This window comes from Xiphophorus couchianus, chromosome 8 (genome assembly GCF_001444195.1).
Source record: "Xiphophorus couchianus chromosome 8, X_couchianus-1.0, whole genome shotgun sequence".
Classification (NCBI taxonomy): Eukaryota; Metazoa; Chordata; class Actinopteri; order Cyprinodontiformes; family Poeciliidae; genus Xiphophorus; species Xiphophorus couchianus.
Genome location: NC_040235.1, coordinates 7,253,804 through 7,279,075, shown reverse-complemented (window position 1 = coordinate 7,279,075; position 25,272 = coordinate 7,253,804). Strand labels below are relative to the sequence as shown.

The 25,272-nt window shown below is 36.9% G+C and overlaps 1 protein-coding gene across 3 annotated transcripts in view; it reads right to left on the bottom strand.

The window, feature by feature from the left end:
- The window catches only part of whrna (whirlin a), a 138,051-nt gene that overhangs the window by 32,921 nt on the left and 79,858 nt on the right, over nucleotides 1–25,272 (bottom strand). For all 3 annotated transcript variants that reach the window (XM_028026088.1, XM_028026090.1, XM_028026089.1), the window contains exon 4: nucleotides 649–857. In XM_028026088.1, the coding sequence (XP_027881889.1) occupies nucleotides 649–857 (209 nt within the window). The remainder of the gene's footprint in view (nucleotides 1–648; nucleotides 858–25,272) is intronic.

Here is a 25,272-nt window from a genome sequence, read left to right as displayed (position 1 = left end):
TTAAAGGTATAAAGCAAAGAAATTAATCTGCACTTTTACTCATTTATGAATGCAATACAGTAAGGCTGAAACGATTAATCGGATTATTTGTGATTAATCGAGTACTAAAATAATTGTCAACTAATCTGTAGTAATCGATTAATGGCTTTATGGCTTCACATGGTTCAAAATCTGCATATAAAAATCTCCTATTAACCAATACATTTTTTATTTGCATTTTTAATGTATTTCTAAAGCTGTGTAAAAAATAATCAGTATTTTGGCTCCATTCTTCCCCGTTACTTTTTTGACCAGGGAGTCAGTTTGACTTCATAGTTTTGGCCTATAAGTCTGAATATAAGTCTGAATACCTCTGACCTAAAATAAAATCTGTATTTTGTTACTTTTTTCATTTATTTTTGTTCTTTTCGTTCCCGTTACGTTTTTGGCCAGGGATCCAATTTGACCTCGCAGGTCACAGGTCATATCACAAAAGAGTTTGGACTAAAAAGTTACCATTTTGTTTCTTTTTCATTGTTTTTTTGTGTGTTGGTGTTAACTTGTTAACCATTACTTTTTTGGCCAGGGAGTCATTTTGTCGTCACAGATTAGGCCCAAGTTTGGACACCCGTCAGGAAACCAGATCACAATCCATCGGCGGACGCTGACCTGGCCACGCTGCTGTTGGCGGAGCTCTCTGCGATCTGCGAGCTGGCGATCCACTTGGTCTCCCCCACCACCGTCCGGGCGTGCGGCAGCCGTCCCACGTCCTTCACCGTCATCATGAGGTGGCGCGACGACTTCAGCACGCGGACGGCCTCGTCGTGCGGGATGCTCAGGAAGTTGTGGCCGTTGACCTCCAGGATCTGGTCGCCGACCTGCGGGGACGGAGCGGAGAAGAGAGGCGTGGTGGGAGGGGCTGAGCAAGGCGGCGAGGGCGGAGCGGGCAGACACTGTCACATGCATGGGGTCAGAGGTGAGAGGTCAGAGAGAGGTGGAGGTGTGTGAAATGTTTAATGATTCAGAGCGAGGCAGTTGTCGCAGCTGCAGCTCGGGGCTCGCCGGACGGTAATAATTAGGATTAAAATGTGCTCTGCTGGTTCGTATGCAGCTGAAACGACTTTAAAAGTAATTTATCTTCGGATCAAAGAGTTCAGGCTGCAGAGGAAGAGTAATAACGTTCCCACTAAGAACCACCGTGAACTGCACCTTCAGCTGCCAATAATGAGCCTTTTCTGTAGATACGACGAACAAGACTCTGATCTGCCCTGAAGGAACATGGATCCTATATTTCTACTGTTGGTAAAAACTAATCTTTTTTAGTTTTAGTCACAAATTCACTGCTCTGCTCAGACAGGGAGCAACGGATGGGAGCTCAACATCGCCATCTTTACACCACATTTGGTCCAAGCAGATCTGATGCAACTTAAATGTATTTAATACACAAACTACTGAAAATATTTAAGCTTTTCAGATTGAGTCTAACTGATATTAGGAGAAAATATCTTATTGTAAATGAAATAATCTGCCAGTAGGACTAGCACTTTTTCATCAATATCAAAAATGTATTTACTTAAAACAAGCTCATATTGTAAGTTATGTTTCTTATTTCTAGTGCATTAAAAGTGAAACTACTGCAGTGTGCTGCTACTTTAATATCCGTAAATATTAAGAAATTATTGACTTAAAATAAACTACCAGCAAGTTAGTTTGTCTTATTTCAAGTTTACTAAGATATTCGCAGTAGAAACTTCACAAAAATACTTGGTAAGGTTTTGTTTTTTGCAGTGAAGTCCCCAAAAACACACAACTTGCACTGTAAAAACACAAAATCTTAAGTATTTTTAGTCTAACGCTTAATGAAAAATATTTTAGTTCACTTAAAATAAAACAAGTAATGTTTCAGAAAGATATGATAGCTTTTTTTCCCCAGTAAATAATTCTTAAATATTGATAAAAAAAGGACTAGTTCTGTGGCAACTCATGTCACTTTTAAGATATTTTTAGTGAAAACATCTACCATTGAATTAGGGATTTTTATCAATACGCAAGAATTATTTACTAAAAACAACTTCCTATATCTTGTTGAAACTGGGTTAGTTTTCTCAGATATTTGCACCAGAAACACAAAAATACTTGGTAAGACTTTGAGTTTTTGCAGTGTTCTACAATAATCTGTTACTTCAGGTTTTGTGATTTTTGGTATGGATTTCTTTTATTGTTTCTGAAATGTTTGGAAGGGACTTCAGGTTTTTCCACAACAGTGAAAGTTTAAATTCTTAACCTGTAAAAGTTCAAAAAGGTCAAATGTTTTACAATTGCTACTACGTTTCTTGTCGACTTTTAAAATTCCTGTTGGCATTTTCTGGGATTTTATCAGTTAGTAAATCTGCAAGTGGAGCCAACACGTTTTCATCAGTATTAATGAATTATTGACTTAAACCAAGCTGCTGTATCTCACTGAAAAGTTACTTGCAAATTAGTTTTGTCTTAAAATGTACTGAGAACTAGAAACTAAACAGATAATTGGCAAATATTCCCCCTTCATCCCAGCTTTATTGTGCGTTTTAACGTAAATCTCGACTGGAGGAAAACCAGACACACACGTTCCTGTCGGCTCGTTTGGTTTCCAGAAAATAAAAACCCGCAAACTGAACCGTTTTTCTTCTGCTCTGTCTGATCTCAGCACGCCGCCATGCATGTGTAGGAAGAAGGTGATTACTTTTGTCACTAAAATATTCAGCGGTGGAATAAACTCGTGATATAAATTCACATTTTGTGAGTAGAGAAACTGAAGGAAGGAAAAGAGCTGCTTCGGTTGTAAATACTCACTTGTTTCCTCGTTAACTCACAGCCAGGCTGAATAAATGCAACATACCAAGAATATGCAACTACTAAGGCAAAATTATGAATATTTCCTTAATAGCATTCAGTTCCTATTAATATTTACTAAAAATTAAAACACAAAGTGACGCTTTTTAGTTTAGTTACAAGCCGTTTAGTCCAGCTGCTTTCATTTAAAGTAATTCAGACCAGTTATGGATGTTTTTAATCTGATTCATTTACTGTGAAGTCGAGCTTGAATTTACATTTTTAATTTAAAAGGAGTGGATATGCAAATAAAGTTTCAGCTTCTTAAAAAAATACTACATAATTTATTCTGATATCAAAGCTGCAGAATGAATCGGCTCACAGTTTGTCACACATACGATAAAATAAAAACGAAGAGAAACTAAAATAAAATCTAAAATTAGTCATAAACTTGACAAGTTTTAAGTTCTTCCATTTTGAAGCAAAGCTTAAACTTTATTCTTATTTTGTAAATAATATTGAACATATTTTCACTTTAACACAGATAAAATGAAACCTTTATTTCAAACAAGTAAAATACCAGAAAAATTAAAAACAACAAATATGTACAGTATCATGATAATAATAAAAGACAAAAACAAAAAGTTTAAAAAGGAGAAAATGTGTCACATTATTCATATTTACGCATCTACTTTTTACTTATGTCAATTTCTGCTCAACTTCTTTTCAAGATTTAAAAATAATTATTTTCAATAAAAACCGATAAAAATAATATTACTTGATTAGCACTTCCCTAAAAAACAGTGCAGAAAATAGTAAAAATAATATTTCAGTCAGTTTTTTTTTTACATGAACTAAAATTTATGACGACAAGTAAAAATTATTGGCGTACAAAACTTTTCATGATAAATGATACAATAAATGCTCAACATCCTGCCGTAAAATCTCACTAACTGCATCTCCATTAACCATAAAATTGTGCAATTTGAAATTCTGAAAATAAATTTACTTAATGGAAATTTAAAACAAAATCTCACATTTACCAATAAAAAGTTTTTCTGCCGGGATGAAATGGTTTTTCAGCCATATTGAAACAAATTTATTTTACAAAACTGCAATGGAAACAATTTTTTTGCATCATATAAACCATGTGATCAACAACAGGATGTTACTACTGATGGAAACGACAAAGAAGACGACAGGAAGTAGCAGGAGGATGATGTTTTGTTTTGGGTTTTTTGGACAATGTGCAGCTCTCAGCATCAGACAGATCATAAAAATGTGTGCATAATTCAAACATGTTGAATCTGTAGCTCTTCTGTAAAACAATTTCCCCCAAAACGCCGCAAACGTAGCGGCTCCAAAGTAGGCGGAGCTTGTTGCTTAACACCTGAATCAGACACTGACATCTCCTCTGATTGGCTCAACTGTTTACATCCGTCGCTGCCATAATTTTTTAACAACTTATTGTGTCATCAAACTTATTTACATGCGACTTTAATTTCATTTTCAAACACCACTAGTGTGAAATTGTTTATTTTTCTGATATTAGCAGAACAGAGTCAAAGATTTGCTCACATTTCTATTGGAAACCCAGCTACTGTTTGCCCAGGAACCTGAACGAAGTGAGTAAAAAACTCAGCTTGCGATGCTGCGACGGATTCCAGCAACGGCCTGATAAACCACAGCAGGACAAGCTGACATGCCACAGCGAGCAGAAAGAACAGGTGTAAATAATTCAATTATTAATCCACTTTCCTCTTTGCAGCCCGCCGGCTCATCCAGATATTGTTCCTGCTTCCAGGAGGCTTAGCGGGAACATAGTCCTTGTTAACGTTACAAGCAGCACCTCTGGCCGCAGCGCCGCGGCGCCGGGAAAGCCTATCAACAGGCGAACTGATGCAGGCGGGTTATTTGCCTCGGGGTCCGGGGTCAAACTGAGGACATCCCCAAAACAGCAGCAACCGGCTTTAATTCAGAGGTTTTATATGTACAGAAACAATAAGGAGGAAATCTTCGTGAGCCTGTCATACGGAGGAGGATTAGTGGCTTACATGCCGCTACCCTGACGTTCACAACGGCGGGATTTTACTATCACAACGCCGCCTCACCAGCTGAAAATAAAGCTTGTGTCGCCTGAAACAGAAATGGATTAACATAGAGCTAACTGATGCTGAGTTTTAAAGATTAGGGATTCAATTTAATTTATTTTGAAGAGTCAAAAGACATTTACTTTTTCAATTAGCGAATCAGCAGGGTTGAAAGGGTCCAACAAATTTAATGGTTTTTCTACTTGGATAATTAGGGAATCTATAGAAGAGTTTCTGACAACACAATCTGCACGGCTTCCTGCTCTACTTGTTGAATTTTGTGATAAATAAAGTCAACATGGACTAATTTATGCCACTAGTATTAAAAGGTTATGACTAACTAAATAAAATATGGTTTCCATTGAACTAGTAGGAGAAAACTGTAAAAAAGTTAAACTTTTGCCTTTTTAAAGTAAGTTTTGATTTCCAATGCATGAACGGTGTCTAGTTAACAAAACACACTGACACACATTTTAGTTAGTATATGATCCGAACATGCAACTGTCGGCTAACAGTAGCCAACCTGATGAAGCTAAAGTTACTATTAGCATTATAATTTCAGCTTCCAAAGCTGTATTTTCTCTCAAATATGTTAGATAGAAAAATTCTGCAAACAGTCAAACTTTCTGAAAATAATTTGGAGTTATATTCCACAGAAACATCCACAAATACCAAAACCACAAATCCTTAGATTAGATTATTGAACTAGAACTACCAGGTACCATAAAATTACTGGAAAAAGTAACATTTTTAAAAGTAAAGGCTTGTTTTTCACTGCCTGCTTAGGATATAGTTATATAACAAGCTAAAACACATTTCCACTATAAACCAAACATGCTACTGTCAGCTGACATGCTAATGTTAGCATTAGCCTGTTGGACATAGAAACAAACGATATGTAAGATTTGTTACTTGGTGATGTCTGCAGCGCTCAGCGACACAGCAAAACTCTCTACTTTATATAAATGTGAAGTGATTTATGAGCAACTAATAAGATAAGAAGGAAATTTGATGTAAATGTTTAGCACCTATTTTTAGCTTACTGTATTAAAATGGGAAAATAATTTGGTTTTACTTGATAACATATTTTTCTAATTTATGCATAATTTATTTTAATAGTTTGAAATGTATGTCCTGTGCCGACTTTCTCTTCAAAAATTGCTGAACATCTTTAATTGTATCTGTTTTCAAAACTTTATTTTGAAGCATCTATTTGAGTAAATACCTAAAAGCTCAACAGGAACTCATGAGGGAAATTTAAAAGTTCACTGCTGAGTTAAAACATGTCGTGTTTTTACTCAGTAAATCGTAATAATGGTGACAATTCTGACCGCAACACATAATTTGTATTTTTTAAAAATCATGCAGGTAACTTTACTTTAAAAAAGCCCAAAAACTTGTTCATATTTTTTAAAGTAATAAGAAAGAAAATAACCAAAAATGTATAAAATATAGAAAAATATTGGAAATGTTGATTTTCCTTCCTTTAAGTAAAAGTAAAAAATACTTTTTTCAGTTTTTTTGTAACCTGTGGGACTAATAGGAAATGTTCTTTGTGGTATTGAGTTTTAGGCTTTTAGAACAAATTGGATGCATAAATAATTAGTATTTCTGCATGAAGGTGTTACATGTTGCAAACATCCTGACTAAGGACCAATAAAACCTGCTCAGATTAATCATGCCAGCTCATTTGCACCTGCTGTATCTTGTAAATGAACACAACTGTAGTCCTGACTCTAATTACACGCTGTTTTAGTTTTATAACCGTCATTAAAACCACTCCATTAATTACAGAGGAACAAATCAGATAACGCCAATTCGACGTATTAATCTCCCAGTAAACGTCTTCATCGAGAAAATGGCTCAGGATATTACGCCGACTCACATTCATTTCCTGAGGACTTACTCTCATCTTAACCTTAAATATCACCTTCTCTCCTCTCAGCACAGCCTTAATCTAGCGGAAACCTAACCTTTAATTTTTTCCTCTCGTCTTAAATCAAGGAAATGTCCTCATGCTGCGTTCCTGTAGAGATTTTAAGTTCAAACAGCCTCATGTGGATGAAGGTGAGTCACTATCTGCTGCCGTCATTTAGCTGCTGCAGCTCCTTTTCTCTCGCCTCATTAATCTGCGGCTGCATGTTCCCGTCTCACCGACTATTTTTGTCCAGTTTCTAAAGCGAATGTCTGAAACAAGACAAAACTAACTTATAAGTAACTTTCCAGCAAGATATAGGAGTTTATTTTAAGTAAATAATTCCTTAATATTGATGAAAAAGTTCTAGTTCCCTTGGTAGAATATTCCACTGCGCCGTTACCTAGCAACCCCAGCCAAGCCAAACCCGTCGCCTAGCAACCCAGTACTAGTTCCATTGACAGATTATTTCACTTATAACAAGACATTTTCCTATGTTGTGAAATAATCTGCCAATGGAACTGGTACATTTCCAACAATATTAAGAAATTATTGACTCAAAATAAACTCCTTTATCTTACTGATAAGTTATTTGTAAATTAGAGTAAATTAGTTTGAATTATTATTTCAAGTATCATAAGATATTTGTACTATAAACCGGAGAAAATCTTCTGTTCTTGCAGTGTTGATTAAAAATAACCAAAATGAGTCCATTTTCTGAAATGTTCTGGGAAATTTCTGCATTTGAAAAGTTGAAAATTTGCTAGAAAACAAATTCTGGAATTTGGAGATTAATCTGAGAAAGGTTCTAGAAAACAGTGTCAAAAACATTAAACTTTTTGAATTTTATGAGTTTAAAAAGTTGAACATTTTCAAGTTGTTTTTTAGAAAATTTCTGAGATTAATCTCAAAATTGTTTTGGAAACGTACTCCTCCCTTTTTGCTGAAGCACCATCACAGATTTTGCAGGTTTGCTGTGATTAAAGAAAAATCATCTAGTTTTCACTTTCTACTGGGCTCAATTTAGCAAATTTATTTTTAGTAAAAACAGAATTTGTGTCACTTTCTTTCAAATGTTTGCTATACTTACTCAAGTTTAATAAATAAAATCAAAGCTGATTTGGTCGCCTTTTCAGTAAAAGTCTCTGGATAAACATGGTTTGTTACAAAACCAGAAACACTTTGTATTATATTTACATTTTCCAGAGTAAGAAAATTATATCTGTAATAGTTTCACCCTTGTTGCAAATTAAAAGTCTCTGTCTGCACCAATTTGTATCACTTTTGAATTGCGGCTGGGGGCCGAACAAAATCAATCCAATGGCCACAAATGGCCCCCAGACCTCACTTTGGACATCCCTAGTCTACATAGAAGTATATATTATAAGAACTTCATTTTTTGTGATCAATTCTTGTGTTAACGCCTGAAGGAGGAGCGCCTGCAGACTTGCATTCTGGGTAATTAAACAACCGCCAATGTTTATGCTTTGAGTGCGAATCAAAGTCCGTGTATAATAAAAACATTCTTCAAAAGCAGAGTGGAACAAATCAAGCCGTCGACTCGGAGTTGATTGATTGTGCTGCAACTTTTCTCATTTCAGTAACAACTGTTTGAAACAAACAAATCATCAAAACTGTCTGAAATGTAGCGCCGTCTCAGCTGACGGGAAACATAAGTTTGAGTTTTAAGGACAAATAAAAGTGTTACAGTAATAATAAGAAGAATAATCAGTTTACAGCAACGTTACTGTAATGCAGATAAACCTTCATGGTTAAGGGTAGAAACGTGGGATTTCTAGCTTCTGCCACTTACTGGTACTTTGTTTTACACATACATCTGATTAACTTGATTAATATCTAGTGTAGTGTTGACTATGTGCATCTGAGTAAGAATGCTTGTCAGAACAGGAGTAGAAATTACAAGATGTTTCCAGAAACTTCTGTTTTTAATCAGGATGCACCGATTGATAGGTGATCGGGCGATTTATTGGCTTCCCTAATTTTGGGAGATTGGAGATCAGTTTGTACTTTGATACAAAACAAATCTTATCTACCTTTGCAAAGGTCTGAAAATAATGAGAGAGAGTTAGAAAAATATAAAAATATGAGACTAAGATCATTCCCACACCTGATAGTTTGGTAGATTTGGTTCTATTGACAACCAAAAGGACGACATGTGTTACATTTTCAGCTGCTGTGAACCAAACTATTTGAAAAAACTGTCCCCCTCCTGGCCTGTGGGGGCGATGCACCAGGAGCCACTGAAGGGAACAACACAAAACCCTCTGAAGACAGTGAGCGCAAAATGTAAACAAAAATGCAGTGGAATCAAACAGTTGTAGCATTTTTATTTTGTCTTTAGCTAGTGCTTTTATTTTGGTTGAATTTACCCAGAATGCCGTGTGGTGTAGTCCACTTCCTGCGGTTTACGGTCCGTTTGGCATTCACATATGCATTCAAACAACACCAGAGTTCACTTCACACCAGACTACACAGGACTTTGTGAAGCACTCTAAAGGAACAGATGTTTTTGTTTAGTTCATTTTTATTTATTTTTTTAGAGCACTTCTACCTCATGTGCAGGTAAAACAAGGTTGTTTCACTTCATGGAAATCGTTCAGTGTTTTTAATAAAATAATAAGGTGCACTGGGACCTTAAAACTGACAGTGCTGTTTATAAAAATGCAAAACTAAAATCTGTGTTGACCAAAATCGGAATCAGCAGGTCGAGTTTTTAAAGATTGCCGATCGGCCAGGAAGCTGCAATCGGTGCATCAGAAATTTGAGTTGCAGGAAGACCTGATCTGAAGAAGGTTCTCCACAGGAGATGTTCCCTCAATCTAACATATCTGACATTTTTGGGAACTATTTCCCATTGATGATGCAACACCCACTCCTACCGACACAAATAAGTAAGTAAAAATATATTTTTAAGACTGTGCAAAGCAATGCAACTAGATTGAGGACAAACATCGCAGATGCTTAATTTACCTGATCAGATTCCATATAACTGGATATATAGCTTGTCTTGGCAATTAAATCAGCATTACTTTCATAAATGGATCCTTACAAAATAATTTACAACATTTAATTACCCTTTCCCCACAAACCTGATCCCTCAGGAGGAAAAGAAGACAAATCCTTCATGCAAATATGAAATATCTGCAGTTTGGACTTCTCATGTCTCAATGTCACAGAAATAAATTTTTGCTCCATCTGAATATGATTAGTGTAAAGAAAACTCACATTTTTAAAGCCACCTTCTGCACCTTGATGTAAAATCTCGTCTATTAAAATGTGACCATCAGTTTGGATCCCTGATGCACTTCAGGACAATTAAAGTCGGTTTTTATTGTTTCTCGCTGCAGAGAAGCAGCTCAGCACTGCAACACATTAAGCTGCTGGCAGTTTCATCTACAAGCACTCAACACTTTCCCCCAGTAAAAATCCAGTAAAGTTATACAACCTATTATAGAAATGTTCAGCATGACGAACAAAAGGGCATTAAAGGGATTAACCAGGGAAACATCTGAACTCTCAATTCTGCCGTTTCTTCCTATTTGATGAAGAATGTAAATGTTAAATAAAGTGATTCACTGCAAAAACACAAAGTCTTACCAAGTCATTTTAGTCCAGTTTCAAGAGCAAATATCTTATTACACTTGAAATAAGACAAACTATCTTAAAAGTAACTTTTTAGCAACATATAGAGGCTTGTTTTAGTTAAATAATTCCTTAATATTGACGAAACATTACTAGTTATATCGGCACATTATTTCACTTATAACAAGACATTTTTTCCACTTTATTAGTTAATTTATCTGCCAATGGAACCAGAACCATTTCATTAATATTTACTTAAAACAAGCCTCTATATGTAGCTGAAAAGTTACTTTTTTGTTAGTTTATCTTATTAGATATTTGCATAAGAAACTAGACTAAAGTTAATGGTAAGATTTTGTTCTATTGCAGTGTAAAGTAAGTGATAAATCATATAAAATCAGACTCGTCTGAAACTTCAACAGCAATATCAACAATAATGGCGGCACTTATTTCATATTTCAAGGGGATTTTTCTGGATATTGTGCTCGTCTTTCACAACAAAAATTACCTTTAATTTCTACAAATTTAGTTACAATTCTTACTTCAGTATGATTGGATTTGATGTGGCAGGGCAGCACAAAGCAGTGAGTAATTGTGAAGTTAAAAGTGGTGAAACAGAGGCAGTGCAAAGGAAGATAAATACACCTATAAAGAATATTTGATAAGTGGGATTGGAAAGCTTTCATGAAATTAAAATGTACAGTCTGTGAGCACTACTCCTTCAGGGTTCAGATTAATTTCAAACAGAAAAGCTGAGTTCTGGATATTTTTGGCAGTGTTGCAGTATTACCCTGGCATCAGTTCAGGTCTGATGCCAGGGAAAATATTGTGGTTCTGTTTAATATGTGGCAGCCTGTGGCACAGCAAGCACCACGTTGATTAAAAAACGCCACAAACAGCAGCGTTTTGATGCAGTTATACAGGAAAATACCCTGACGGCAAGTTGGCATGAGAAATAACTTAAAGGGACCCTATTATAGTTCAACTTCAACAAACAAGCATAACTAGATACAAAACATGTTACATTTTTTGCACCAAATCATTCTCAGATAATACTTCACCTGATCTGTTCTGTGTATTTTAAGCTTTTTTAGACGTCTGTCACGTTTATGCAAATTAGCAGCTGCTGGCCACGCCCCCCAAAGGTTACGTTGCACTTTACTCCGTCCACAGCCGCTGTGTTTTGCTTTGCATGTTGTATTTTTAACAATACTAAAAGTCAGGGATGCTTTGAAACGGAACAACGCAACAGAAAGAGCAAGAAAACGGCGAAAGTCGCAGAAAAGTAATCCGACTCAACGCAAACTTAAAACAGCGCATTTAGCTTTAGCATCTCCTGCTAGCAGCGGTGGGAGGAACTGTCCTACTGCCACAGGCAGTACAAAGGCGCCGCCATTACTGAGAGTCACTGAGTCACATCCACAAATCCGGACCGTCCCAATATGAGCAGGTATGTGTCACAAAAAGGTTCGTAGCTCCTTATTTCTTACCCGATTTCTATAAAATATGGCTGGAATTAAAGCTGAGAAAATGGCTGATGTTTTGAAATGTGAAATTAGTTTTTTCCCTGGACATAAATCTAAAAACAGTTTGGTTTCTGTCAAGATGAAAGGGAGGACTAAGCAAATTTCTCTTTTTTATTGGTCAATAATTTAATTTTACATAATTGCCACCGTTAAAATTGATTTGTTAAAATTTAACAAACACTTTATGAAATACTTCATGATTGTTATAAATATCTTTACCTCCTACAAACAAACAAACAGTTATTAATCCAGATTGTGTCTTTTTTATTGGAGGTTTAGAAATTACAGCAGCTGCCACTGCTAAAGGAAAATAACTCTGATAAACTTTAAACTAAAAATTTATATTCTGCTTTTTCTCGCTCTCTGGGTCGGCTTTACTCTACAGGCAGACCCGTCGCCATGGCAACCGACACAACACCTTCGAGAGTAACCAGAATGCTTTGCGCTGTAGTTGGCGTCCTGCTGTTGGAGCGTTCTCCGATTCGGTGGCACTCGCACCGCGTCACTTCAACCAGAGCGAGAGCGAGGCTTTCAGGTGGACCAGAGTTCGTTTTTTTCTTTTAGTCCACATTTTCATCTCCCCAAATGAACCGGAGCTGGATTAAAGTGGACTAAACAGGGCTGGTGTGAGTGCAGCCGCAGTGTGAAGAAAAGTTTTAAACTCTAAAACCTCGGTTTCTAAATCACGAGGCTCCAAGGATCCGGGAGCCGCCGGTGTCGGCAGATTAATCGTTGCTGCGACGACCCAAATCACTGCTTTTGGGAGCTTTTTTTAAGAGTTATGTGAAAAACTCTTGATCAATTTTAGCTAGAGTTTGTTTTTTTCCCCCTGCGAGGCGAGGGTGTTGCAGCTTTGAGCTACGAGCTGTTTTGGGGAAAACACACTCAGGGCTCAGGGGAGAAACACTAAACTACAGAGCTATGAGCGCAGAGATGGGACGCATTAATTTCACTTTCCCAAGGTTTCCACTGAGCTGTTCATTAAAACGTCCCGCTGCAGGTGTCGCCTGTTGTTGAGACCTGAACATTTCCGCTCTAATCTGCAGGAATCGATCAACATCTGAGTTCTGGGAAATGGCATTTCCCAACGTACAGACTTCAATTTGGTTCATTTAAATTGAATTTCAAGGCACTTTACAGCAAAAGTCTCTTCAACTCATTTATTTAAAGGTAATTTTCATTACAAATGTAGTGGAAAACTTTGCCGTTATTCTGCTAATTTCACAACTAACTAATCACCTAAATAAATATTTGAATAAAACTATAACTTACTCTGAGAATAAAGTGATAATATTAGTATAATAAAAAAACACCAGAAGAAAGTTGCACAATGATTATTGTTCATGTAAGAGTTAATAGTTTATTATTAAAACTTTATTCTCGTATTATCATGACTTTAGTCTCATAATGACTTTTTGTCTTACAACTTTATTTTTCTAGTTTTATGACTTTTATTCTAGTGATATTATGACTTCTATCTGGTAATCAATTTTTTACTAGCCTGTCCCTCATAATCCGTCATTTCCGTTTGATATTTAAATTGTATTTTATGAATATGACCTTTACTCTCTCATTTAGGGTTAATTTCACTTTGATAGATGGTAATAGAATTGCTTGTCCTGACCTGACAGCATAATTTAGAGATAGTTTATATAAAACATATTAAAAATGTCTCTTAGTTTTGTTGAAGTTATTATATTTCAACTTGACAGAAGATCAAACTTAAACTAGGAGTTCATTTATGCAAATATTAAGGTTTTCAGGTGAGCAAGAAACTGTTTTTTAAGCTTCAAGGTTCTTCTCAGATACTGACTTCATACCTAAAGGAAAGAAAAGATGTCCAGTTTTCTTTTTACTCTTCTTTTTTAGCTACACGTTGCTGTTTTTTCAGGTTTTTCATTATTCTAACAGGCTAAACTCCCCACAGCTTTTTGCTCCCTGGCTCACATCAGAGCATATCTGTTAATCAGGCCTAATTTTCTCCTCTTTAACCTTTGCCCCCTCATTTCAACCCTCATTCTCTACATCTCCATCACCCTCCTCCCCCTTTCCTCTCCTCATATTTTATCCTGTGGCCTGTCCCGGCTCCATTACAGACTCCGACCCCAGCCATCCACCGTCTGCATGAAGCAGCCATCTGCTTCGACTACAGCCAGTTCAAAATCCTGGTAAAAAGAAACAAAGCTGTTTGATGGCAGTCATTTTGACTGCTGCGATAACATCCACTTCTAGATGGTTTTGAGTTTTGCTCCGATTCATTTAGATCAACGTATCTACGTAAAATAAAAACCATCGACTCTTAGGCTGCGTCCACACTGCAGCCTGAAGTGACCCAATTCTGATTTTTAGTCAAATTAGATTTTTCTTTTTGCCGTGGCCGTTCACGCCTCCAAATATATGCGACCTGTAAATTATCTCCAGTGTGAACGACCTGAACGTGTCTCCCATGTGCAGCAGAGGGCGCAATAACGTCAGCGTTCTGCCAACCGCCATAAAACGTAGAAGTGCTCAGTGTTTGCGGAGGTAAACATGGATGCTAACGGTGGAGCATAGCTTACACATTTGAAGATGTTGTCCGACCGGAGCAGCATATTAATCATTGGTTTGGTTGTTTTTCTTTCTGCTTGCTCGAATCAGGAAGCAGATTAGGGACATTTTCGAGTATCAGAGACGTTCAGGTCGGATGAGTGCGACCTGGACGTTAGGTCACATTTGAATCAGATACGTATCGGACACCCAGGTGGCCTGGGTCGCATTCGAAAAGAATCCGACCTGTGTTGTTCAGACTGTTATGAAAAGATCAGATATACTGTAGGTCACATTACATCAAAACAATCGGAATTGGATCACTTCAGGCTGCAGTGTGAACTCAGCCCAAGTGGGCCATTTTACTCGGTACTCCTTCCTAATGCCACTTTAAAATGCCACATTTTTTCTTCAGAGCTGCTTAATTTTCACTACTTGGTTATTTTGTGTACCCTGGATTCAGCACGGCTCACCCCAAGAGTTCCCCAAGGCTCTGAGCTCGGACCTCTTCTCATTATAACCCCACCTCACTGGGCCAGTCATCCAATCACATCCTACCTTCTCATACCACTTCTATGCTGACGACACCCAGCTCTACCTGTCGTTCTCTGACATAATCCTCGCTCCGTCTTTACGTCCTTGGGTAATAAGGACCAATGGATGCAACCAACATTGGTAGCATCAAGAAGACGTCCATTCTTGCAAACCTCCACCAAGAAGCGCTTTGCTCATCCACCATGTTTATTCACACGAGACTGTACGCGTATTTGTAATATTGAAGAGATGTGCAGGGTGAAAAAATTGTTTGTAATATTTGAGCATTAAAATATTTACAATATATGAAAATGAAACTATCCAAACAGCACAGCTGTGCAGAAATGTTTGAAATGAGAATAATATGTTCCACCGCAGCCCAAAGGAAGTTCTGTTGTATTTAGATCTGGTGACTGTTGAAGCCACTGGAGTTCAGTTTGAGACGATTTGAACTTGAAACCATTTTTAAAATGTTTTTTTTTGGTGGATTTAGATTCATGTAGTACTAACTTGCTGTGATAAATAACCTGAATTGAACTGAATATAAAATGTCCAACTGTTTGTTGAATCTGTTTTCCATCCACGCTTGGCCAGACATTTCTAAATTAACAGTCGGCTTCTGAAAAGGTTGATCAGAGGAGCGCGAGGGCTGGCCTAATGATGCAACACTGACAGCAGTGAAGCCCGTCCGATTCCTGCCTGAATGAAATGTGTCAGAATCAGCCCGACGGATTCAGGCTGCGCATACTAAGGTCTCCCACATGACGGCTGCGGCCTTCTACCGAGCAGCAGGAACCGGCCATCCACACTCAGAAGTGTCATCATTCCTGGTATTTGTTGAGATAATGATAAAAGTGATGATAAAAAAGTGGTTAAAAATCCCTTGCGTTGTTTTTCGGCACACCACTGCAGTCAAAACTAAAAATATCAAAAAAGCGTATTCTCTATTTAATATGCTAGGTAAGGACACTACTTACATAAAGAGAAGGCAATAGTATTGCTCAAGACCATCTAATAGTGCCATGTAATCATACTTATATGGAATTAACAGTGGTAACAACAATACTTAGTTTTCTTGGGTTTCCAAACATCATGTGGAGTTTAAGAAGTTTTGGACTTTAGTTACTTTTTACCTGATTATGAACGCTGTCTGTGTTTTCAGAGTTCCCAGAAGTCTGAACTGGAAGTGATCGGCGCCATCTTTGTAGGCAAGCACAGCACAAAGCAGAGCGAACCGATCAACAAAAAGAAAATATGTGGAAACTCTTGACTGATGTGTGAGAGAAAGATTCATGAACAAAATGGCTGCTGTTGGGATCGACCCGCATGAGATGGAGAAGGAAAACATGTCAGACAATCTGCCTCCGATCTCATACTATGACATAGTTAACTACCTAGTGAACACGAAGATTGAGAACAAAACAGAGGAGCTTTGCCTGAAACCCATAAACAAATACTCTTCGTCTGAACAACAAGTTTCTGGTGACTGTCAGAGTTAGTAGGCTAAAGGTTTCCCAGGAACGGTGGTACGGGTCGGGTCGGTTGATTGGGTTGTTTTTAGAATGGAACCAGACAAAATAGACCAAGATTACTTTATTGACCCCCCAAGGGAAATTATTTTGTCCGAGTTACGCAAAATACAGTAAAAATATAGAGCAAAACAGAATGTATCTTAGCATAGAGTTAGACGAGATACCAGGTGAGCAATCAGCCGCAGTCAGTCCAGGTAATTAGTTACCAACAGTTGGGAGCTGTGTATTCTGGTGGCTGCTGGGATAAATGCCCTTTTAAAGCTCTTAGGAACCGTTGATGATGGCATCTCTCTGCCCAGCCAGGCTGGAGTTCAGGGCAACAGATTGGGTTGCTCTCTGCCTGCCTCCAGCAGAGCCTAAAGACATTCCCCACATTGTCCAGACACCTTATGACCAAACCAGGCCTGCCTGGAGGAGTTTGTCCCAACACTTCAAGCAGCCAACATGCAAAAATGAATTGCCCCTACATCTATATCTGACTGGGGAACCTTTTCTGCAACATCCTCCATCAAGTGTTTGCAATATCTCCCAACAGGCGTTTTACGTCACTGTGGAGGAATTTTGGATAAATCCAACTATTAGAGTATTAGTTTCTAGTTACTCGATTAGAAGCATTAGCTAAACCTCACTGTTTTAAAGGCCAATCAGCATTTACGTTCTTGAATATGAACATTTCAGCTCCAGTAAAAGAGGATCTGTTCAGGGTTTGATCCCCAATATTCTCACTCCAATAGAGGCTGGGGGGATAATGACTTTTGCATGTGTGTCAATTGTAACTAATTAGTTTAATCTCAATGGGTGAGAAATATGACCTTTCTGCAGCAGTTAAATCAGGCCAAGGAAAATCAATGCTCCTAATCAGCACTAACTACGACTGCTGACCTTTTAGCCTAAACACACTTTTTTACTCGTGGCTTGACAGGTTATTCTGGGTTATTTGTGTTGTTTAGTTGGAGACTAATTAGGGATGGGGCAAGCTTTTAGGTTTAGGGTATTGCATCTTTCTCTGTCTACAGTGAGTATGAGGTGATTGTTGCTCTAAAATCAGGAGGTCCAAGAACAACGCAGAACAAGATCTGAAGCTGTGCAGGTTTCATCAGAGTTCATGATTTAACAACAAGAAAGAGAGACTGGAAGAACACAAAGGTCAACAATCTCCAAGACTTTTAGAAAAATATCCTGGAGGCTGATGAGACAAAAGTGTAACTTTTTGGAAGGTGTCCATCCAGCTAAACTTAAAACGTATTTCAGAAAAAAAGAAAAGCCAACTCTGAAACATGGTGGAGGCAGTGTGATGATGTGGGGTTATGAACTCCTGCTCTCTATCAGAAAATCCTGAAGGGAAATGTAAAATCATCAGTTTGAGAAGCTTTCGTTTACTTGGACTATACAGCAGGAAACCTGCAGGTTCACCACTGATTGGTTAAAAAATGCAACGTTGACGCTGATCCATCAACGATTTGAATTCAATCTGATTGACAAGATGATGGATGATGGTACAACCAGCTATCAGGTCCAGGGGAAAATACTTAGAACCAGTTTGGTTTGTATAACTTCTTCCTCTTTAAAGAAAAGGAAACAATTAATTAGAATTGCAACTAATGATTATTTTATTTATCAATTAATCAGTTACTCCGACGATTAATTGGTTAAAAAATTGACAAATTGTGCAGATTTAGCCCTTTATGCTATATTAGAAATATTTTAAAAGGTAGAATTACATAATTAAATCCATTTTTAAATAAGAAACTAAATATTTTATTGCTAAAAACGCAATAATAAAGAACATTTTATCTTTTGTTGCAAAGAATGTATTTGCAGCTAAAAGATACTTCTAACATCAACATGGGCTCAACGTTTGGGCTAATATGTTGGTTACTTTTTGAATGACCAATGATTGGATGCTTAACAGGAGATTTAATTTATTTTATTTTACAAAATTTGAACAAAGTGAAGCTAAAACTGCCACTTTTTGGAGAGAACATTTGCAGAAACATTTATAGAAAATCCTAAATGCTAAATTTATATGTTTTGCACAGTTTTGGCTCTGATTGTGTTGTTCTTTCAGAAAATGACCTTTTTGAACATGTATACTCCAGTTGATGATTAATCGATTACTAAATTAGTTGACGATTATTTCAATTAGTTGATTGATCTGATTAATCGTTTCAGCCTTACAATCAACCATGTAGCTCACAGGTGTCAAACTCCAGTCATGGAGGGCTCTGCAACTTTTAGATGTGCCTCTGCTGCACCACCTGAGTAGAATAATTAGGTCATTAAGGCTCTGGAGAACTGATCTACACAAGGAGGAGGTAATAAACCATTTCATTCCAGTGTTTTGTACCTGTGGCACATCTAAAAACTGCAGGACAGCGGCCCTTGAGGACTGGAGTCCCTTGATGTAGCTGAACTCTGAAAACAGAAAACTAGAGTAAAAATGAAAAGAAGTTTCTGTCTGTTTCAGTGAGAGGTGTGTTTCTGTGCTGCATTAGCCTGCATTAATAAGTTTCACCTTGCTAAAGCGCTCTGAGGTTTCGTCCTCTGTGGTGTCTGTGTGACAGAGCGGTTGCTGTAGCTTTGTGGCAACAGATAGTGGAGTGTTTCTGCTCTTTAGCTCCACAGGGACATTGATCCTGTGGAGAGCGCTCTGCAGGAGACATCATGGAGAAACAGATGGGCTGCACTCCCGCCTGCGCCCTTAATGCGAAATTTTAATTCATCCCCAGAGTAGATGTCCAAAGGAAACTAAGGACAGAACTCCATGTTGGGGCATTTTCAATTTCAGCAGTGGTGTGTGTTTTCTTTATAACTGCACAACAAATGTCACATTTTCAGCCTCCATATGTCAATAAAGCTTTTATTTTTATCCTTTGGCATTCGGCCCATTTAGAAGTGATTTATGCAAACAGCCTAAGTACACCCTTGCTGCTTTTTTGGGATATAAGAGGAAAAGAATCTGGCCAGGCGCTCCGAATGCACTCCATTAATTGATCATCTCTATAACGACAGTTCAGGAGGTAGGAGTTGGTTCTGCTGCAGGATCTTTGTGTCCTTGGGCAACAATCAAGGAATGGGTGAATGAGTGCAATGCAAAGCGCTTTGGAGTCCTCGGACTTGATTAAGTGCTAAAACAAAGTAGGAATTGCGGCATATTGGAGGCCAACAGAAAGACATCAGACGTTATAGAGAGAATATAAAGTATTCATTAATTGCAGTGTAACTATTAAGGATGTTTTCCCAGCTGATACTTTGGTAGATTCAGCTGGACTGGGAACCAAAATGGCAACATTTGTTACATTTTCAGCTGCTGGGGTTCTGTTGAAAAACACAGTTCACCTCTCCGCCTGTGGGGGCGCTACACCAAGAACCACTGAAGGAAGCGACACAAAACCTCTGAAGAAGATGCTGATTGCAACTTCCTTCTTCATGAAATGTAAACAAAAATGGAGTGGTGATTATATAATTTCTCTTTTGTCTGGTAAAAAACCACAAGCTATGATCTTGGAACAGAAAATGTTTCTGTCAAAAGCTAAAAATCTAATTTCCAAATAGCTTGAAGTCTATCGTTCTACAGTAAGGAAGATTAACTGAGTGGACCTCAAATCAAACGACGCTCAGAAATCCAGCTAAGACTCTACAGGCCTTGGTTAGCATGCTAAAGACAAAAGACACACTACCAACAAAAACCTAGACAAATTTGGCCTTCAGGTGAAATTTATGAAAAACACATTAAAGTATGACTTTGAACTAGAAGCATGCAATGGTGATTTATTCCTCTCAAACAATAAACTGAAGCAAAAGCCAATAATAGTGGTGGCTAGAAGTGCAGAAAAAAAAATCGGTTGTCTAGAGGATCGTAATTCCTATTCCTGGATTCTGAATCCGTTCAAAAAGTGACTTTAATCTGCTTAATTTTTTGGTAAAATTAGATTTTGGTGGCGGCTTTGTGCCCGATAACAGAACAAACTAACTCTTCAATAAGATCCTAAACACTACAGCAAATCTAAAAGTGTAGACGTCAACCTGAAGAGAGTCTGAAAGCAAGGCGTGATGAAAATGTATTTTTCTAATACTCTACATTCAAATGAACATTTTAAAATAAAAACAAACGTTATTGAGCAGAAACACTGAAGTGTATTTACATCCAAATCATTATTTGTTATTTACTCTCAGCCAGGTGCAGAGAAACAGACGAGACGTTGGTAGATGGACCGCCAGGTAGCAATCACTACCCTTCTGTTGTCTGCAAATCCTGCTGCATCTCTTTGCATCTGAATCTCATGTTTATGAAGGAGCGAAGCCTCCTGTCTGTTTCTGCACAGCAGGTTGTTAAAGTGAGCACAAACAGTCAAAAATACGGAGGAAACATAAATAAATGACACAAATATGAAACACACAACGGCAGAGACTCGTTCGTCTCTTCAGTCTGGATGTGAGATACGTCTACTCACACAAGGGCAAGAAGCAATTTCCCCCGGGGAATTAATTACGTCTAAATTTGAATCTAAAGAGCATTTCAAGCAAATGGCTGCAGGATCATTTCAAGACATTTTCAGATGATTGCATCGTTTCGCTCAGAGGTCTTTGGTGTCGAGGAAAGATGGCAGACCAAGTAAACAAAAGTGTTTACTGCAGCAGATTTCATCAATAAAAAGATTACAAGTTACTTTCAATTAGGTCAGAATTAGAGCTGGGAAGATTAATCTGATTAGATTAATCAAGCCAGTTTGTAAAGCTATCACGATTTATAAACAATGGTGTTTTTATTTTAAATGCAAATGAAAATATTCTTGTACAGTTTTGGTCTAATTACTGCTCTGAATAGGTTGTTTTTTCCAGCAAATCGCCTTATTGAGTTTTCTCCAGTTAACAATTAATCAATTACTACATTAGCTGACGATTTCAGTTATCAATTAATCACGATTTATCGTTCCAGCCCTACCCAAACCCAAAGAAAAACCATCAGAACGTTTATGGATCTCCTTATTTCTGAGGTAAATCTGGGCTCATTTAAAATCTCTGCTCTGTAAACATGAGAGGAAAAAGGTTTAAGGAGGACAAGACAGGTAGAGGCGAGCAATATCCTGATATTGATTATTAATCGTCAACTAATTTAGTAAACGGTTAATTGTAACTGGAGTAAACACTCAAAAACCTCTGTAAATATTTTTTATCCAAAACTCCTTAAGTGGCATTCCTGTGATATTTCATTTTAGTCAATAAAATGTTCTAATTTTAAAAAGTAATTTTATTGCTTTTATGTGCATGTTTTAATGTATTTCTAATATTTTATAAGTAAGGTTTAATGAAAAATCTGTAAAATGTCATTTTGTAATCCGACTAATCAATTAATGATCAGAATAACTGATAGTTACAGCCACTCTGCATATTAATGCACATTAAGTTACATTCGGTGCTTTCAGTGTTTTTAGAGACTAATATATAAGAAAACCTGTTGCACGCTGTAAAAAATGTCCACCTTCCAGCAGGACAGCAACCCCAAACAAACAGAATGTTTTGGCAAAATGTCAAAACTTTAAACCACAACATTTTCATTTGTTACAAAGGTCCAGTCAAAGTCCAGACCTTAATCCAACAAGGAATTTGTTTAAAACTTATGTTCACATAAAACGATGTGGCAAATATTTTCTAAAGTGGTTGAGAAAAGTCCATACAGACATGTAGCTCCATAAAGTAATAAGTCATGAAGGCTGAATATAAATGCATGACACACTTTTCAGATATTAATATGCGACACCAGGCACCGTTTTCCAACCAGCTCACCCAGTACCAGATCAGAGGGAACTGGAAAATTTTAAATGTGTGGAAAACCAAGTCCAGGGATGCAACTAACAATTATTGGATTAATCAATTATTCTGACGATTAATCGATTAATTGTATACAAAAAAATATTGGCACAGATTTTTCATTGAATCACTTAAGATTTTTAAACATCTACAGAAATACATTTAAAGATGCAAATAAACAAATTCAATGCCTTCTTTAACTACATGAACATATATTTTATATGATTAATCAATTAATTGTATTAAGAAAATGAGATTTTTCAGTTAACCAGTTAAGCCTATTCTAGACAATATTAGAAATACATTTAAACAAATTCAATACCTTGTTTAAATATAAAAATATATTTTTCTAAATTTTATACGACTAATCAATTAACTGTATAAAAATGGCACATTCTTCAGATTTTTCATTTTACCACTGAAGCCTCTTTTATACATTAGAAATAGATTTAAAGATGCAAAACCAAAAATATTAAATTCCTTGTTTAAATAGGAAAATAAACATTTTATTGTCTAAAATACACTACTGTAACGTTCCTTTAGTAAATCCAAAGCTAAGCTATAGTTTTGGCTAAACATATTTATAAACAATGGTGTTTTTATTTTAAATACAAATGAAAATATTCTTGTACAGTTTTGGTCTAATTACTGCTCTGAATAGGTTGTTTTTTCCAGCAAATCGCCTTATTGAGTCTTCTCCAGTTAATGATTAATCAATTACTACATTAGCTGACGATTTCAGTTATCAATTAATCACGATTAATCGTTCCAGCCCTACCCAAACCCAAAGAAAAACCATCAGAACGTTTATGGATCTCCTTATTTCTGAGGTAAATCTGGGCTCATTTAAAGTCTCTGCTCTGTAAACATGAGAGGAAAAAGGTTTAAGGAGGACAAGACAGGTAGAGGCGAGCAATATCCTGAAACAGACGCAGGGTGTGGATGCAACCATGGCGACATTTATTACAGAGCATTAGAGGAGAAAAGGTCCACAGACATGTTCTCTGTAGTGTGAGATCTGAAACTCTTTAATTTACTCATTTTCAATCAGAAAACTCATTTCTATTCACTTTCCTCTGTTTTACAGGACTGTAATGTTATCTCTAGTTTATGTAGTCGTGATTTATTCCTCAGAGTCAATATTCAAACCTTCATGTTGATTTTCTTTTCTCTTTCTCTGTTTTTCCCCTCTAAATTTACTGAGTGCAGCTTTAACTGGATGCACGGAGCGTCCTCTGGGATCAATAAAGCACGGGGCCATCTCTCCGTCTAAAAGGCCATGTAATCACTGGAGCTGCTTCCAGTTCAGCTCGGAGAGAGATTTGTGTCTTTGTTATCATCCTGCTGCAGTTCAACAACCCTTTTCTCAGCTGCATTCAAACTCTGAAAACCTCAAACGTTGCCTTTATGGGCGATATTGTGAATATTTTATGGTTGCGCCTCATCTTATTTGTCAGCAGCAACACCTGGATGGATGACTCAAAACGCAGGCACTGACTTATGGATGTATTTATTCTGGTTTGTATTTATCTTTTCTTTTTATTGACTCATATGGGTGTTTGATGTAAAATAAGACATTTAGCTGCAGATTTTTCTCACCCTCTGCTACCTGTGAGTTATCCTCCAGCAGCAGAAACTCTCTCAGCATGCCTGGGAAATAAAAAATGGACAAACGCTGCGTTTTATTTCTTTACTCTGCATGCAGCAGAACAGAACCTGGTGCCAGTTTTCGATCGGAGAGAAAATAAATTGTTCATGCACATAATATTTCCTGACTGCAATCTGGTGCAACGTAATATTTCAATCAAAAATACTAATTTCCTATTCAAACATGAATAGATGTTCGCTGTTTAGCATTTACAAATAGGATCATCCAGGCAGAAAGGTTGATTGCCACATTTTCACTCACTTAGACTAACAAGTAAATATTTAACAGGGATCGCCATCTCTAGATCAACGTTTGGTATATTAACATTGCAAAATACTGTGTGGAATGTAATAATTGTTAGCTAATAAATACCAAGTGGTTTGAGTTTCCGCTTGGCATGCTGATGTAACATCCAGCCTGTTGATTTGTTTCTCTGCAGGAGAGATTAAACGCTCAAGCTGCTGCAGAACACCGAGAGGGAAATATGGATTCATCGATAACGTCGCTGCTGCGTGATAAAAATGTCCAATGCACTTTTAAAGAGGCGGAAAAAAAGAATTTAATCTGTATATGAAACCGACTGTCTGTAATACAACACTGCTACCACAAGGTGGCGGCAATGTGCCAACGAGCAAAGACGAAGAATTTGTGTTTCGCCATTTTTAAAAGTCATATTTTTATTTAGACATGTAAGTTTTTAACTAAATATTTAGCTGCCAAGCTAACAGCAGGAGTTTATAGGAAGACTCAGCTTTTATTCTGATAGTCTACTAACGGCTATCAGCGAGTAAATTTGCATATAAGCTAAGTAGTTAGCATGATAGCTTAATATTTAGTTTTAAGTAAAATAGTTAGCTTGTTATTTAAGTATTTAATCTGGAGATAAATATTTTGTTTGCCAACTAAATATCTGGCTGAATACTAAATACTTTGTCAAAAAGCTAAAAAATTTAGCCTAAAAACTAAATATTTAATTTGGATCCAAGTAATTAGCGATATTTTTCTCACCAGCAGGAGTTTATATAGCGGTATGCAAGACCCAGCTTTTATTTTGATAGTCCATCTAAAGTTATCAGCAAGGGAATTTGTATATTAGATAAATATTTAGTACTTAGCTAAATATTTAGCTTCAAGCTATTATTTAGCTAATACTTAGCTTAGAGCTTAATATTTAGCTAGCAAACAAACTAGTTTGGAGCTAAATATTTAGTTTCCATTTAAACATTTGGCTAGCAAGGTGAATGTTTCATTTAAGCTAAATATTTAGCTTCCTACAAACAGTTCTGATTTTATAATA